Source organism: Loxodonta africana, chromosome 2 (genome assembly GCF_030014295.1).
Source record: "Loxodonta africana isolate mLoxAfr1 chromosome 2, mLoxAfr1.hap2, whole genome shotgun sequence".
NCBI classification, from domain to species: Eukaryota; Metazoa; Chordata; class Mammalia; order Proboscidea; family Elephantidae; genus Loxodonta; species Loxodonta africana.
Genome location: NC_087343.1, coordinates 44008205 through 44026857, shown reverse-complemented (window position 1 = coordinate 44026857; position 18653 = coordinate 44008205). Strand labels below are relative to the sequence as shown.

Below are 18653 nucleotides of genomic sequence, written 5' to 3'. Positions count from 1 at the left end.
CACATACTTTTGTGGTTAGAAGGGGGGAGGGAGGGAGGGAGGGAGAGGGTTTTTTATTGATTAATCAGTAGATAAGAACTGCTTTGGGTGAAGGGAAAGACAACACTCAATACATGGAAGGTCAGCTCAATTGGACTGGACCAAAAGCAAAGAAGTTTCCGGGATAAAATAAATACTTCAAAGGTCAGCGGAGCAGGGGCAGGGGTCTGGGGAACATAGTTTGAGGGGACTTCTAAGTCAATTGGCAAAATAATTCTATTATGAAAACATTCGGCATCCCACTTTGAAATGTGGCGTCTGGGGTCTTAAATGCTAACAAGCGGCCATCTAAGATGCATCAATTGGTCTCAACCCACCTGGAGCAAAGGAGAATGAAGAACACCAAGGTCACACGACAACTAAGAGCCCAAGAGACGGAAAGAGCCACATGAACCAGAGACCTACATCATCCTGAGACCAGAAGAACTAGTTGGTGCCCGGCCACAATCGATGACTGCCCTGTCAGGGAGCACAACAGAGAACTCCTGAGAGAGCAGGAGATCAGTGGGATGCAGACCCCAAATTCTCATAAAAAGACCATACTTAAGGGTCTGACTGAGACTAGAGGAATCCCGGCGGCCATGCTCCCCAGACCTTCTGTTGGCACAGGACAGGAACCATCCCCGAAGACAACTCATCAGACATGAAAGGGACTGGTCAGCGGCGGGGAGAGAGATGCTGATGAAGAGTGAGCTAATTATACCAGGTGGACACTTGAAATTGTGTTGGCAACTCTTGTCTGGAGGGGGGATGGGAAGATAGAGAGAGAGGGAAGCTGTCAAAATTGTCACGAAAGGAGAGACTGAAAGGGCTGACTCAATAGGGGGAGAGCAAGTGGGAGAAGGGAGTAAGATGTATGTAAACTTACGTGTGACAGACTCATTGGATTTGTAAATGTTCACTTGAAGCTTAATAAAAATTAATCAAAAAAAAAAAAAAAAGCCTATGGAGCAGAGTTCTACTCTGAAATACATGGGGTTGCTATGAGTTGGAATTGACTCAATGGTTTACTACTTTTTTTTTTTTAATTGCCATCTTATGAACATCTTATGGGGAGCTGCCTTATAACAATGAGGGGTGTGACCTCTGGAGAATATGCTGAGGATAATAAGGCAGAAATATGGGAGAGACCTGGGTCTCTGATGATGTAGTTAGTTGTCTGAGTTAATCAGCCCTGGATCCAGCCTAACTCCAGACTCTTTGTTACATAAAATAATAAACAACCTTCATGTTTAACACATTTTGAGCTGAGTTTTCTGTTACTTGCAGCCAAAAGCATCTAATTGAGACAGACCTTGAACTTGACTTTTACCTGCTGCTTCACACACACACACACACACATGCATACACGTGCATACATAAAAGCGCCATTGAAGTGGGTCTTTTATATATATATATTTTTTCATTTATTGTGCTTTAAGTAAAAGTTTACAAATCAAGTCTGTCTCTCATACAAAAATTTATACACACCTTGCTATGTACTCTTACCTGCTCTCCCCTTAATGAGGCAGCTACACTCCTCCTCTCTACCCTGTATTCCCCATGTCCATTCAACCAGCTCTTGTCCACCTCTGCCTTCTCATCTCACTTCCAGATAGGAGTTGCCCACATTGTATCATGTGTCTACTTGAGCCAAGAAGATCACTCCTCACCAATATCATTTTCTGTTTTATAGTTCAGTCCAATCCCTGTCTGAAGAGTTGACTTCAGGAATGGTTCCAGCCTTGGGCTAACAGAGGGTCCAGGGACCATGTCCTCCAGGGTCCCTCTAGTTTCTGTCAGACCATTAAGTCTGGTGTTTTTATGAGAATTTGAGGTTTGCATCCCACTGTCCTCCTGCTCCATCAGGGATTCTCTGTTGTGTTCCCTGTCAGGGCAGTCATCGGTAGTAGCCAGGTACCATCTAGTTCTTCTGGTCTCAGGATGATGTGGTCTCTGGTTTATGTGGCCCTTTCTGTCTCTTGGGCTCATAATTACCTTGTGTCTTTGGTGTTCTTCATTCTTCTTTGCTCCAGGTGGATTGAGTCCAATTGATACATCTTAGATGGCCACTTGCAAGTGTTTAGGATCCCAGACATGGAGTGGGTTTGTTTAAAGCCACATACCCCTACTCTCACCGTGCTCCTCTACGCTCCCCAAACCACCTAGTGAACTCTCACTAAACACCAGGGCCTGAAGACTTGGTCCTCTTTCACATTGTCACTGCCTTTTGGGAACTAAATGCACTTATAGCTATCTTTGGGGAGGGGAGCAAGGTTGAAGGAGGAAAAGAACTTCTCATGGATGGGAATCCATTTTGGCTTAGGCCCCGTGCCAAAATAACACAGATAAATACAACCTGGAATTAGAGAAATTAAGCAACTGTCTGCCTGGTGTGCTTTCAGAGTTACCAAGGACATAGAATGCCTCATGACAATTTCTCACAACTACTTTTGTTCTTTGAAAAGCAACCAAACTCTGCCCTAAGAGCCAGATGCCTTTAACTTAAAGCTTTGCCTTAGTCTGTTTAGATGCAGTCAACCTAAAAAGTAAGAAAGATTCTGGACATGATTGTGTTGGGAGCAGGAAGGGTGATGGTACACTATCAACTACTCAGGTCTAGAGGAGGGAAAAAAAGAAGGGAGAAGGGGCAAGCTGAAGGTGCCAAAGACAAGCTTCACTGGGTTCAGGATTTTGCCTCCCAGCCTTCCCCTTGCTATGTCAACAGTCTACTCAAAACCAGGGGCTATGACTCTAGCCAGAGTTGGAACTTCTGCCACCAGGGGTTAAATGTACGGCTGTGACTTAAGAATCAGCCTGTGCTAAACTCTTGTATCCAGATGAAAGGAGCTGAGATGGAGAGAGGGATGAAAAGGGAAGGTTCTTATATCTTAAAATTCTGGACTGTACCACCAACTACTCTTCCTCCTGGTTAAAGTGGGTAGGGGGAGGAAGGGAAAAAAAAAGTAGAGAGAGGAAAAAAGAGTAGGACATAAAATGGCAAGAGAAATGACCAGAGCTGGAAGAGGACAACTGAACTGTTTTTGATGAAGATGCAAAGTAATGACCTAGCTGGGAATGAACCACGCTGAACCCTTGTGGTGTTGGTCCCAGGCAGAGCTGCAGACTCGGATTGCAGAACAGCGTGAAACTAACCGCCCTGCTTGGAGAATCCCACTCATAACCTTGGTTTTATGAGTGTCAAGTTCTCATCGCTTCCCAAAGCCAGAACCTTAGAAACCCCAGTGTCCTCACGCCATTCTCCCCAGGCCCTTTGACCAGAAAATCTTCTGACGGTTTGTAACAGGCTTGTTTGTTTGAAAGGCTGCATTTTTAAAGCTGAGTTTATTTTTGTTTTGTTCTAGTTTCTATATTTATTTTGTATTTTTTTTTTCTCCCTGAGGCCATGGCTAAACAGGTTTCCCCCACTATCTGAAAGTAGAGTGTTCCTTTGAAAACTTTCACTTAAGCTGAAATGGCATAAAGTGAAGAAGCAGTTACCAATAGTTTATATAGGAAAAATTTTTGAGCTTCCCCAGACCCCAAAAATAACCTACCAAATCATACTAAAGAACACATAAAACCTAAAATAACACTAACACACAGTAAAAGCAGGAATGATAAGATAAATACACAGCCTATATCAAGTAGAATAATGTACGTACAGTGACTTGATGCTGAGATGCTCAGCGTAGTTTCTGGGAAAGGAGCCTGGTGACACCACTCTCGATGCTTGGGGTGTGTGCTGCCTTAAAGAGGCTTGCTGCAAAACAAACACTAAACTCCAGGCTATTGCCCCTTTTCGCTTTTTTTTTTTTTGTAATAGTGAAAATTCTCTTCAGATTTTTTCAGTTAGGGAGAACAGGTACAAATGGAAGTCTTTCATAAAAACGAAGTGGTATAAAGTGAACCTTCAAATAGTGGGAGGATACCTGAACTGCCTTCTTTTAGAGTGATCTTCTGGCATGTAAAACAAGAAAAAGGCCTCGGAAAGATATTGAGAAATTTACCCCCAGGAAGATAAGGAAGTTGCCTGTTGTAGCTCATTACCTTTTGAGGATATCTGGATTGTCATAAATCAGGTAACTTCGGCCCATAAACTGCGGGATCTCAATGGCTTCTGTGATCGCTGCGACAGAACAGAAAAGGGAGGTTACATGGTTTGTGGTTCTCTTGACCCCAGGACTTAACAATGTGGCAGGAAAATATAGAGAAAGCCAGGTCCTGGGAATAGGACATTTCACAACTTGTCAGCCGCACGCACTTGGCCAGGTTCAGAGCTGCCCAGCCCCACAGATTGGTGTTGGCGCTCCCTGCTGTCCCCTCCCTGGGGGCTGATGGTCCACTTCAATGGCCTCAGCACTACTGAGAAGGCCTTGCAATATATTGAAACTTGAACTGTTCCCAATTATTCTTGGAAGCCAAAGAGCAGGTCTTGGGCCATGTGGGAACATCTGGGGACAACCCTACATGTGCTCCAAGAAAGGCAGAGAAAGCAACCCCAGCCAAGCCCACCAGGGCTTCTTCATCTGAAGCTAATCTATCCCAGAGCCCCTTCAACCAGGATCTCAAGAGATCCTTTAAGTGTGAGGGATGACACTTTGGCTCTTCCTTTTATAAATCACCATCCAGTGTGACATTTCACAAGATCTTCACCACAATCTCATGAAGTCATAACATAGGGAGTATGGGATGGGGGAGAGACGGTTATTGCCATCTTACAGACGAGGAAAATGACACAGGAAACATCAGAGATTCACCCAAGATCATACAGCTAAGATAGCCATAGACCATGAACCAGACTAGATTTCCTTCATTCTGGCTCCTGACCTATTCTTTACATTTCAGTATTTTACAAAGATACTTCCTTCTTCCTGATTTTTCCTTTTCTTTTCCAAGGAGATACCTTTTTACACACAGTTAGCAAAGGAATAGGTTAAGTGGCTGTGTCACCAATTGGAGGTAAGGTTAGAGGGTTTCTACTAAAGAGATGACAGCAAACCTGTGGGCATGGGTCCCCAAGCATAAGTTCCTATATTGGCAGGTCACCCACAACATGCTCCCAAAAGCTTTAAAGAAAAGCAAAAGAAGAGAAATAAAATTTTAAAAGATAATTTCTGGGGTAACACTCCAAGAAATTGCTTTATTGCTCTCTGGAGCAGCACAGCCCTGGACCAAGGCCATTCTATCAGGATCCATTAAGGACAGAGAAGGAAGGTTCATCTATCTTAAATTCTGGATTACACCACCAGCCACCCCCGCTTCTGGTTAAGTGGGTAGGAGGAGAAAGGGGGGAGGGAAGTAGAGAGAAGAAAAAAGTGTGGGAAGAAAAATGACAAGAGAAGAGGAGAAAGGAAGCTGAGTGAAAAAGAGGGGGGAAAGCTCAAACCAGAAAAGAAAATGCCAAGGAGGAAAAGCTGTGAATATAAAGGAGAGTCAGGTGGAGAAGCAGCTGCCCACCAGCAAGGAAAAGAGAGAGAGAAATGCCAAGGAGAGAAGGGAGAGGAGAGGAATGTTACTAGAAATGAGAGCAAAAATGAAGAACGCGAAGGGAAATGAGAGGGCAAAAATGGAGAAGGCTAAAAAGAATAAAGAGATAATGCACAAATGAATGAAAATAGAAAATAAAAATAAGACAATAAAAGGTAGGAAAAATGAGGAGGTAAAAGGGAGCTCTTGGTTGGGATGGCCAGCCCTGGTTTCAGGACACGAGAGCCGAGAGAAGGAAGAGACAGAATATCCGAGTTGACTAGGCCTCCTCTCCAGAGCCAAACATAACCAAGGAGCCCTTACCAGGTTTGGCTCACTCCCAAGGTGAGAGGTACAGCCAGGGTCCACCTCCACTGCTGTTGGCTATGGACGTGGGCCTGTGGCCAACAGCCATAGTTCCCCTGGACTCATTGAAATGGTCAGGACGTGCTTGTCACGCGTCAGCTCTGCACACGGAGCCTCCAGAGGGGTCTGTCTGAGCCTGTCCAGCTGCCTGCTAAGCCCTGAGCTCAGGCGCTACCGGTGGTCCAACTGGGAAACAAGCGTGTTCTCAGGCCAGCGCCTTGGAGAGAGAATTTTTACCCCCTGGGTAGGTATGTCCCCACTCCCCCACCATTTACCCTGGCTCCCCTCTGCATACGGCTGGCTGCGCGGCCTGCCCTGGCAGGCCCTGGCATGAGTCCAGACCGCTTTCATCAGCTCTCAGAGAACTTACTGTACTTACTATTGAGGCAGTAGTTCCCACACTCTGCCCGGTGCCAGCATGAAACAAAACAGGGAGAGTCAGAATTCACAGGCATTGTCAAACCTCAACTGCTTTGGTTCAAGCAGCTGCCTTGAAACCGGCCTTGTTTCCCTCACAAAGCTCTGCCCAGCCCAGCGTGTCCTCCCAGGGAATGTGAATTTGAATCCCAACAGGGGCCACTGGAAATCTTTCCCAGTAACCCTGCCTCCCCTCTCCCATCTCAGCTTAATGGTGCTAGAGTGAAGGAGTAGGTGGTGGGGGCACCATGCTTATGATAAGTTGTCTGACACTTCTGAAGCTCCCCTAACCTTGAACTTACAATCCATATTTATTCTAAACCTTAACTCCAAACCTGGAGAAACAGTTCTTTGCTAATGAGTTACTTACCTTACCAAAGATGATTACTTTCCTGATTCTAGGCTGCCCATGAAAAAGGAAATAAGCCAGCCAGCTGCCTCTTTCCTCTCTATCTTGGAAAATATCACTCTATTTCCCCCTCCCTTTGCAAATTCCACAGACCTGCTTATTTTATGATTAACATAGGGCAAGGATCTTCTCCAGAAATGTCACCATTCGAATACAAAATGGTGAAAAAATACTCAGTTTCGTTAGTATATATAGATAAAATAAATTCCATCCTAAAACACTGGAAATAACCATCTAGCACTTTCTGGTGGCACTGTGGTTTGCTTAAATATTGTAAACATGATGACATGTTAACCTAGCCCGTTACACCTATTTTTTTCTACACTGTCTTTTCTCTGTGATAGCAGCATCCTTACTGATAGTTTCACTGAAACGTGTTTTTATCGCTCCCTCCCATTTATATCTAAGAGCTCGTGTCATCTGATGACATACAAAACAATACCCCAATGAGTAGCAGCCTCCAAGCACAGCAGCCCAGGCAACGCAAATTTTCCACTTGAGGGACTTGAAATTCCCAACAGGCCATAAAGAGTGGAAGGGAGGGCTGGCTCTTTACTAGGATCACAGGACCCTAGAGAAAGAAAAGCCGGGGGTGCTGCAGGCTAGCTTTCCCTGCCATCTGGATTCCTCCCAACTACAGTCTTGATGGCTGGCCACCCTGCCCCTAAGTAAACACTTTCCACGATGGGACTTTTACTAATTCACAGAGCAGCATGCTCCACCATTGGGGGATTCTACTTGATACAGAATTCTTTATTACATTAAGCTGAATCTGTAGCCACAAAGTAAAAATATAATAACTTGTTCTATACTACCAGCCCTTCAAGTACCTAGAAACCAACATCTCGGTTAAATAGCCCCAAATATTCAACTATTTCATGATACACCGTTCTAAGAAAAGAAATCCTTTGTAGTATGCGTAATTTTTGTTTTATTAATTTGTGTTTTTACATACTGAGTTTTTTTTTTTTAAAGTAGGATCTCTATTTACTGAAGGAGTCCCTGGGTGGCACAAAGGGTTAAGCGCTTCACTACTAGACAAAAGGTTGGTGGTTCGAACCCACCCACAGACACCTCAGAAGACAGGTCTGGTGATCTGCTTCCAAAAGGTCACAGCTTTGAAAACCCTGTGGAGCAGTTCTACTCTGTACACATGGGGCTGCCATGAGTTGGAATTGACTCAAAGGCAACTAACAGCAACAAATTTACCGAGGCTACCTCTAGGGTTGCTATGAATCGGAATTGACAGCAGGGCGGAGGATTTTTAAAAAAATACATTGGGACCAAAGGAAAAAAAATTACTCAAGTCAATCCCACGTACTTAGTAGATATGACTGTACTGAGTACAACTTAAAATGTTCTAAACACTGAGTGTATGGTGGGTCAATACTGAGCAGATAAAATCTGATCTTTAAGACTGTTACGCCTCAATAGCTGTGACTGCGGTCTAGGCTGAGTAGCCCACCGGCTACAGTGAAATAGCCCCATCTAGTGGCCGGAAGGTGCCTGCACACTCTGAGTCCAAGCTGTTCTCTGCAATGCAGGGAAGGGAGAAACAACGGGGGCTCAGAAGTTCTTTCCCAAGTGACCTGTCCATTACTGGTAGGAAGAACCTCAGGAGAAAACAGCTGTGTTATGTACTTCCCCATCTGAACACACAGAGCATAGCAAAGGCTCTGACAAGTCCTACAGAAGAGAACTACTTAACTCTGTTTGGATAAACCAGTGTTATCCAAATTTATTTGTCCATGGAACACCCCTCTCATTCTGTGTCTGAATGTATGTGTGTTTGTCTATACGTGTGTGTAAACTGCTGTTAACAGTCCTCAGGACTTAGTTTTTTACACGCACTCTGTGGAACTCTGCCTTAACTTACTAGTAACTTACTTAGCAGAGAAAAGAGTTCTGAAGGACTGAGACACAAGATAGATAAATTTTGGTGAGAGTAAAGAGAAAGAGGAAAGGATGGGGAGTATTTTTTTTTTTAAGGGGGTCACTATGAGTCAAAATCCACTCAATGGCACCTAGTAACAGCCACATAGTGAGACAGGACTAGCTAGAGAAAAGCAGACTTTTGAGGATCTAGAAAAAACTAAGTCCCTGAGCAGAAGGTGACCCCAGGTATACACGAATGAGGCCTAGTGCTGATGACTTCTGCAGTACTTGCTCAATGTAAATGGGTCGGTTTAACTTCTGTGGGAAATACTAGGAGCACGCTCTTGCTTTTGAATCATGATCTGATCCCCAGGGAGAAAAGGCTCTTTAATTATAGGAGCCTAAGAAACACCTTCCTGAATGAATGAATTCTATCTGACAGCTAAGGATGGCTTCTAACCGTCCTTGGTCTTTCAAGCTAAGAAGGTACCCAGACTTTTAATATTTTCTCTTCCATGTCTGTGGAACAATACAATTGCCCATCCCTCTTCCCTTTCTTTCAAATCCTTACATGGGACTCGATGCTTTCCCCAGTATTACAGCAGTCTACATGGGAACTGCCCACAGCTGGTAACTGCAGGGGCCCAGAAAAAGTCATCTTTAACAGCCCCAGCCTGTATTCAGAGTCCCATTAATCCTCTCAAGTCATTATAACGGGAGAGGAAATTATGGGATACAGGCCATACACCTCGTATGTTGTTGTTAGGTGCCATCAAGTTTCAAAAATGTTTCAAAACGAAACACTGCCTGGTCCTGCAGCATTCTCACAATCATTGTTATGCGTCAGCCCACTGCTGCAGCCACTGTGTGCAGCCATCTTGTTGAGGGTCTTCCTCTTCTTCACTGACCCTCTACTCTACCAAGCATGATGCCCTTCTCCAGGGACTAATTCTTCCTGATATCATGTCCAAAGTACATGAGATAAAGTTTCACCATCCTCACTTCCAAGAAGCACTCTGTTATTTCCTCCAAGATAGACTTGTTCATTCTTCTGGTAAAAAAAAAAAAAAGTCCATAGTAAAGTCAGTATTCTTCACCAACGCCATAATTCAAAGGCGTCAATTCTTCTCCGGTCTTCCTTATTCATTGTCCAGCTTTTGAATGCATATGAGGCAATTAAAAATATCATGGCTTGGGTCCGGTGCAACTTAGTCCTCAGAGTGACATCTTTGCTTTTTAACACTTTAAAGAGGTCTTCTGCAGCAGATTTGCCCAATGCAATCCGTGGCTTGATTTCCTGACTCCTGCTTTCATGGGAGTTGATTATGGATCCAAGTTAAATGAAATCTTTGACAATGTCAGTCTTTTCTCCATTTATCATGATGTTGCTTATTGGTCCAGTCGTGAGGATTTTTGTTCTCTGTATGTGGAGGTGCAATCTGTACTGAAGACTGTAGTCTTTGATCTTCATCAATAAGTGCTTCAAGTCCTCTTTGCTTTCAGCAAGCAAGGTTGTGTCATCTGCATTTCACAGGTTGTTAATGAGTCTTCCACCAATCCTGATGCCATATTCTTTTTCATATAGTCTAGCTTCTGGGATTATTTGCTCAGCATACAGATGGAACAAGTATGGTGAAAACATACAACCCTGACTCACTCCTTTCTTGATTTTAAACCCTACAGTATCCCCTTGCTATGCTGGAGCTACTGCCTCTTGGTCTAGGTACAGGTAGGTTCTGCATAAACACAATTAAGTGTTCTGGAATTCCCATTCTTCACAATGTCATCCGTAATTTGTTCTGATCCACATAGTCATATGCCCTTGCATAGTCAATAAAACACAGGTCAGTATCTTTCTGGTATTCTCTGCTTTCAGCCAAGATCCATCTGACATCAGCAATGATACCCCTTGCTCCAAGTCCTCTTGTGAATCCGGCTTGAATTTCTGGCAGTTCCCTGTTGGATGTACTGCTGCAACCGCTTTTGAATGATCATCAGCAAAATTTTACGTGCATGTGATATTAATGATATTGTTCTATATTCCCATAGTCTGTTAGACCACGCTTCTTTGGAATAGGTACTACCAGTCAGTTAGCCAGGTAGCTGTGTTTCAAATTTCTTGGCACAGACGAGCGAGCACCTCCAGTGCTGCATCCGTTTGTTGAAACATCTCAATTGGTATTCTGTCAATTCCTGGAGCCCTGTTTTGCGCCAATACCTTCAGTGCAGCTTGGACTTCTTTCTTCAATACCATCAGTTCTTGATCGCATGCTACCTCCTGAAATGGTTTAATGCCAACCAATTCTTTTTGGTACAGGGGCTCTGCGTGTTCCTTCCATCTTCTTTTGATGCTTCCTGCATCATTCAGCATTTTGCTCATAGTATCCTTCACTATTGCAGCCCAAGGCTTGAATTTTTTCTTCAGTTCTTTCAGCTTGAGAAATGCCGAATGTGTTCTCCCCTTTTGGTTTTTTAACTCTAGATCTGTGCACATTTCATTATAATATTGTATTACAACTCTTATGTATCAACCTTTCTAGGACTGGCAAAGGCTGCCATTTTGCCAGAAGCGGTATCTTTATTTTAAAAAAAAGCAAGGAGATATTGATACAACACAGAGTGCAGCTGATGGTTCTCCTGGTTTTTAATCTTGGAGTTCCTGGATGGTGTAAACGGTTAATGTACTCAGCTGCTAACTGAAAGGTTGGAGGTTTCAGTCCACACAGAAGTGCCTTCGAAGAAAGGCCTGGCAACCTACTTCTGAAAAATCAGCCATTGAAAACTCTATGGAACACAGTTCTATTCTGACACACATGGGGTTGCTATGAGACAGACCTGACTCAATGGCAACTGATTCTAGCCTAGTACATTGCAGGAAATGAGATCTTAATGCTCTCAAGGCCCTCTCGCCATCCCCCACCCCCTACCACTGTCCGTTCCCTCAAATCTTGCCACTGGGAATCTTCATTCTGGCTTTTCTCACTGAACTTGAACCTATAGTTATGAAGATATAAATGCGAGCCCTTTATAACTCTTATGGCTAACGTAGCTGGAGACAAGGGCTAACAAGCTCACCAATTATCCTTTCCTTCTTGCTTTAATTCCCGAAGCTAAATGCTCGTTTAAGCCTTTGTGTACTGACCATTAATGTTAGCGTCTAAAGGCAGGAGCAAGCTTGAACAGCCTGGGGTAAAATCAGAGACTTTGGAAATTCAAACCCTGATGTATAAAATCCAAACCCAATGTTCTGAGTTAACGAGCCAAATCTGAACTAAATCTCTGGAAGTACAACCTATTAGCCAAACTGTTTGTTTTTTAGAGCTACAATCAGGATAATTCACAAATGGATCAATTACTCTTCTTTGAGGGTTGAAAGTTCATCACTAGGGTGAGCTATGTTAAAAATACATTTTGTATGATTTGCCACGCCGGTTTCAAGGTTAAGTGAAAGAAATACCGCTCAGCCTTCAAAGTGGAAACTTGGCATCTTTCAGATCTTCCAAGGCTTCTGTAAAACCCTGGTGGTGTAGTGGTTAAGTGCTACGGCTGCTAACCGAGGTCGGCAGTTCAAATCCACTAGGCACTCCTTGGAAACTCTACGGGGCAGTTCTACTCTGTCCTATAGGGTCACTATGGATCGGAATCGACTCGGCGGCAGTGGGTTTTTCTGTAAAACACCTTTTCCTACCATTCCATGCACCAAAATACCTGCCTGTACTTGACAGACAGTCGTCCTTTCAGTCCTAACTCTGATAAAGATCAGGAACCATGAAACAAAAAGGAGTGAGCTTGCATGTCCCGTCACTTGTGCCTGCTGCTTTATCTCCTTCAGGCTTGTCTGTTTTTGTTTTTTATTAGTTCTTAAGCAGGTGTGCTCTTACTGACATTTAGAGACAAGAAGGTCCAGTGATCGTGGCTGTTTGTGGGCAGGTCTATTCTAACAGCAGGGCCATGGCCTCTGCTTTCCTTGAGCAGGTGAGCAAAGCTTGGTCCAGCAGGGACTCATGGTCTATGGCCGCCCAAGCTTTCAAACAAGGGCAAGCTGGAAGCTGAGGAGCTCACAGCGCCTGGTAATGGATCTGATTTTTGTCACCAGTAATAATAATCTACAGATGTTAACCAAAATGTTGGCAGTTTGAATCTACCAGTCACTCCTTGGAAACCCTATGGGGCAGTTCTACTCTGTCATATGGAGTTGCTATGAGTTGGAATCGACTCAACGGCACCGAACAACAATGCTCATAAAGCATTTAGAGGAGTGCCTGGTAAATGCTCAATAATACTAACCAAAAACCAAACCCACTGCCATCCAGTAGACTAGATGCTAACCTTTAGGTTAGCAGCAGAGCACACAACCATTGTGCCACCAGGGTTCCTTTTATAAGCATTACCTTATTTAATCTACATCACAGCCTTCAGAGTTAGAGACTGTTGTTATCATTATTCCCATTTTACAGGTGAGAAAATTGAGGCACAGAGAAGTCAGGTAGCATGGACAAGAGCACTCTTCAAAAAGTTGCTCATACTTCAATTTATATATAATTAGTCATCTAATAATTTATTAAAATCATTAATAATCAGTCTGGCTGTACTAAATCTTCCTTTAGGGTAGTGGTCCCCCAGCAGACTGCCCCACCCCTCCCTGCTAGAAGCAGTGCTTACCCTTCTGGCAGTGCAGCCCCTCGAAGCCCAAGGGGCAGTCACACTCATAGCCCTCCTTCCTGGGCCGGCAGCTGCCCCCATGGACACAGGGGGCGCCTACGCAGGGGTGGGCCGCATTCTCCACATTCACACCAGATCTGAAGTCATGCTTCACGTGGATGGTCCGGTCGTTCAGGATGATCTTGGGGACAGAAAATGTAAAGACATTCAGGGATTCAGAATACATCTTTTCAGTCTTCTTGAGCTTCCCTCAGATTTCTAACCTGAGCTACTCCACATACTGAGGGGAAGAACCCAAAAATCCAGTTCCTACTTTTGCAGCCTTGAGAGTGATGAAAAGGAGTCCCCGGGTAGCGGCAGATGGTTAAGTGCAAGGCTACTAATCCAAAGGCTGGCGGTTGGAGCCCACTCAGAGATTCCCTTGGAAGAAAGGCCTGGCAATCTGCTTCTGAAAGGTCATAGCCATGATGAACCCTATGGAGGTAGTTCTACTCTGCAGTTAACTTATGGGGTCGCCATGAGTAGAATCAACGAGATGGCAACTGGTAAGCTCTTAAGGAGCTGAAGGGGTACATCTGGCACTTCAGGAGAACCCGAGGACAATAAAGTGCTCCTCTGGTTTCTAGAAGACCAGGCCACTGGTGGAGGCCCTAAAGAAGTCGCAGTGACTAGAAAGCACATTAGAATGGCCTGAGGAGCTTTTAAGAAATACTAGTGCCCAGGCCCCATCCAGACCAACTGAGTCAGAGTCTGAGGGTGGGCCCCAGTCATCAGAAATTTTCAAAAGCTTCCCAGGCAATTCTAAGATGCAGCCAAGGCTGAGAAACGCTGTACAGAGCAGACTAGGGTGAGTACAAGACGGTGTTAGGCAGGCAGGAAGCAAAGCGGAAGCGACTGCAGGAACCAAAGCGGAAGCGACTGCTTTTCCGAGGTTCCGCGGTGTGATACTGTGTCACTACGGTCAATGTTCCGGTGTAGTCTTCTAACGCTCACCAGCTGGGCCTAGAAGACTGTTCCGCCCCCACGTTTGCTGTCCTCCTTCCACAGCACCCCTGAATACCCTTCCTCACCACATCCCCTTCCGCACCATTAAAAAAAATAAAATAAAACTCAGATCACATCCTTAGCCCCCTGTGCATATTCACAGGGCAGGAGGACTCCTTTGCTCGCATCCCCTTTTCCCTGCAATGTGGCGCTGGCAAAACTGATGAATTATCCAGAGGGTTTGTTGTTGCTCCTAGCTGCCATCAAGCTGGCCCCTGATTCACGAAGACCCCATGCACAATGGGCTTGAACTGTTGCGATTCATAGGATTTTCATTGCCGGATTTTTGGAAGTAGATCACCAGGCCTTTCTTCCTAGTGTCTTATTCTGAAAGCTCTGCTCAAACCTGTTCAACATCATAGCAACATGCAAGCCTCCACTGACAGATGGGTGGTGGCTGTGTCTGAGGTCCACTGGCCAAGAATCGAACCCGAGTTTTCCCCACAGAAGGAAAGAATTCTACTCCTGAACCACCATTGCCCTCCAGAGAGAGGTTAACTACACAGTCCCAAATTAATGGACCTGAATTTTCCAGTCTTTGGTTTGGAGCTGTGGGTGTTTCAGTGTCACACAGGCCTTGCAGCACTTGGTGAGAGCGTGAACACCTCCCAGGGAGCCCCACTGGCACCTCCTGCCACAAATCCATGAACCATGGGAAAAAACTGTTCTCCAGCCCTGCATCCCAGAAGCTGCTGGAGAGTAGCCGGAATCTTTCCACAATTTCCCTTTTCCGTGCCGCCAGTGAAAGACTGTTCCTGAGACAAGCCAAGAGAGGCATCACTTAGTGTGGGATATGGCACAGCTGTGACCCTGTCACCAGGAGGGGAGGGAGGCCTTAAGGAAGCGAGTAAGAAAAGGATGTGTGTGATGGGTGAAGAGAGGGCGAGACAGAAAGGGTGGGGAGAAGGGAGTACATCTCCTAGCATCTCTAACTGCTTCGTATGTGGGAATTCCAACCACCAACAATTGTCCTTGAGTTGATTCCAACTGGTGATGACCCCGCATGTGTCAAAGTAGGGTTCTCAATGGCTGGGTTTTTTTCAGAAGTAGATCGCCAGGTCTTTCTTTCAAAGTGCCTCTGGGTGGACTCGAATCTCCAAAATTGGTTAGCGGCCAAACTCCTTAACTGTATCACCCAGTGTCACAGATTCAGTTGTGTCCCCCCAAAATATGTATCAACTTGGCTGGGCCATGATTCCCACTTACTGTGTGATTGCCCATCGTTTCATCATCTGATGTGATAGGTGTTGTAAATCCTACCTTCTGTGATGTCAATGAAGTGGGATTAGAAGCAGTTATGTTAATGAGGCAGGACTCAATCTATAAGATTAGGTTGTGTTTTAAGTCAATCTCTTTCGAGATATAAAAGAGCAAAGGGAGCAGAGAGACATGGGACCTCATACCACCAAGAAAGAAGCACCAGGGGCATAGCTCATCCTTTGGACCAAGGTCCCTGTGCTGAGAAGCTCCTGGTCCAGGGGATGATTGATGACAAGCACCTTCCCCCAGAACCAACAGAGAGAGAAAGCCTTCCCCTAGAGCTGGCACCCTGAATTTGGACTTCTAGCCTCCTAGACTGTGAGAGAATAAATTTCTGTTTGTTAAAGCCATCTGTTATAGCAGCACTAGATGACTAAGACACCCAGAAACTTCAAGAATTTCAGAGACAGGATTAAACATGGCCAGTCCCACTCATGAGGGACAATGGTCTAAATGGAGTTGTCACTGACATCACAGTTCAGCAACAAAAGGAAACACAGTAGAGTCAGTCAATATTGATGGGCTTGGCACTGGGACAGAGGGACACAGCCTCAGCAGGCCGTCCCACTGCGCCAGGAGCAAATCACGACAGGATGTCCTTTCACTGTCCCTCCTGCATCTTAGCCTCTCTTGTGCTTTGCCTCTGCTCTGAAGAAGATCGATGGCCCCCACGCTACCACTGGCCACTGAAGGAAAACAGGATGAGGTAGTAGCAGGGAACTGAATATGCTTTTCCTCAGATGCATTCTCTCCCAGTGTTTGGTGTTCCTGGCAATCTGGGCTGGTGAGTCCACCCTGCGCATCTATTGCAGACAGAGCATATTCTCATAACCAGAAAGAACCATGGCAGCCCCAAGAGAAAAATAAGAGACATGCGTGAGTGGGGTCAGGCCCTGTATCTTTTCACTAGCTGAGTGTTTTTTTCTGAGTCTTCTATGGAAGGATGCTTTAATCTATGCTCTTAAGAGCTTGGTTAATGACCGATAGACAAAAACTGCTGAAACATGAGGTAGAGTGCGCATGAGGGTTGACTCTTGCCCAAGAAAACTTGTTTCGAGCAAACATGAAACTAATTCCAAGGTGAGACAAACAGCCAAGACTACAGGCGGTCCTGTGTTATGAACATCTGATTTACATACAACCCATAGTTAAAACGGACTGTAAAGCCTATTATATTAAAAATTCAAACAAAGAAAACTACAGTACTCTCCTGCAAGAAACCAAAAGAGACTTACATAAGTGGAAGAACATACCTTGCTCGTGGATAAGAAGACTTGACATTATAAAAATGTCTATTCTACCAAAAGCGATCTATACATTTAATGCAATTCCGATCCAAATCCCAAGGACATTCTTTAATGAGATGGAGAAACAATCACCAATTTCATAAAGAAGGGAAAGAGGCCCTGGATAAATAAGGCATTGCTGAAAAAGAAGAACAAAATGGGAGGCCTTACTTTACCTGATTTTAGAACCTATTATACCACCACAGTAGTCAAAACAGCCTGGTACTGGTACAACAACAGATACATGGACCAGTGGAACAGAATTGAGAATCCAGACATAAATCTATCCACATATGAGCAGTTGATATTTGACAAAGGCCCCAAAACAGTTAATTGGGGAAAAGACAGTCTTTTTAACAAATGGTGCTGGCATAACTGGATATCTACCTACAAAGAAATGAAACAAGACCCATACCTCACTCCATACACAAAAACTAACTCAAAATGGATCAAAGACCTAAATATAAAAACTAAAACAATAAAGATCATGGAAGAAAAATAGGGACAACATTAGGAGCCCTAATACACGGCATAAACAGTATGCAAAACTTTATAAAGAATGTAGAAGAAAAACTAGATAACCGGGAGCTCCTAAAAATCAAACACCCTTATCCAAAGACTTCACCAAAAGAGTAAAAAGACTACCTACAGACTGGGAAAAAGTTTTTAGCTATGACATTCTGAACAGTGCCTGATCTCTAAAATCGACATGATACTGCAAAAACTCAACTGCAAAAAAACAAATAACCCAATTAAAAAATGGGAAAAGATATGAATAGACACTTCACTAAAGAAGACATTCAGGTAGCTAACAGATACATGAGGAAATGTTCACGATCATTAGCCATTAGAGAAATGCAGATCAAAACTACAATGAGATTCCATCTCACTCCAACAAGGCTGGCATTAATCCAAAAAACACAAAATAATAAATGTTGGAGAGGCTGTGGAGAGACTGGAACACTTCTACACTGCTGGTGGGAATGTCAAATGGTACAATCACTTTGGAAATCAATTTGGCGCTTCCTTAAAAAGCTAGAAATAGAACTGCCATATGATCCAGCAATCCCACTCCTTGGAATACATCCTAGAGAAATAAGAGACTTTACACGAACAGATATATGCACACCCATGTTTACTGCAGCACTGTTTACTATAGCAAAAAGACGGAAGCAACCAAGGTGCCCATCAACAGATGAATGGATAAATAAATTACGGTATATTCACACAATGGAATACTACACATCAATAAAGAACAGTGATGAATCTGTGAAACATTTTATAACATGGAGGAATCTGGAAGGCGTTATGCTGAGTGAAATTAGTCAGCTGCAAAAGGACAAATATTGTATAAGAACTCTATTATAAGAACTTAAGAAATAGTTTAAACTGAGAAGAAAACATTCTTTCGTGGTTATGAGGTGGGGAGGGAGGGAGAGTGGGAGAGGGAGGGAGAGTGGGAGGGGGCATTCACAAATTAAATAGTAGATAAGAAGTACTTTAGGTGAAGGGAAAGACAGCACACAATATAGGGGAGGTCAGCACGATTGGACTAAACCAAAAGCAAAGAAGTTTCCTGAATGAACCGAATGCTTTGAAGGCCAGCGTAGCAGGGCAGGGGTCTGGGGACCATGGTTTCAAAGGACATCTAAGTCAATTGGCATAATAAAATCTGTTAAGAAAACATTCTGCATCCCAGTTTGAAGAGTGGTGTCTGGGGTCTTAAACGTTAGCAAGCAGCCATCTAAGATGCATCAACTGGTCTCAACCCACCTGGATCAAAGGAGAATGAAGAGCACCAAGCACACAAGGCGATTACAAGCCCAAGAGACAGAAAGGGCCACATG

General features: G+C 44.2%; 1 protein-coding gene across 1 annotated transcript in view; it reads right to left on the bottom strand.

Moving 5' to 3' along the window:
* Positions 1 to 18653, bottom strand: part of EGFLAM (EGF like, fibronectin type III and laminin G domains) — a 78563-nt gene that overhangs the window by 27516 nt on the left and 32394 nt on the right. The window contains exons 11-12 of the mRNA XM_003408003.3: positions 13217 to 13397; positions 4069 to 4147 (exon numbers count right to left, since the gene is read on the bottom strand). Of these exons, the coding sequence (XP_003408051.2) occupies positions 4069 to 4147; positions 13217 to 13397 (260 nt within the window). The remainder of the gene's footprint in view (positions 1 to 4068; positions 4148 to 13216; positions 13398 to 18653) is intronic.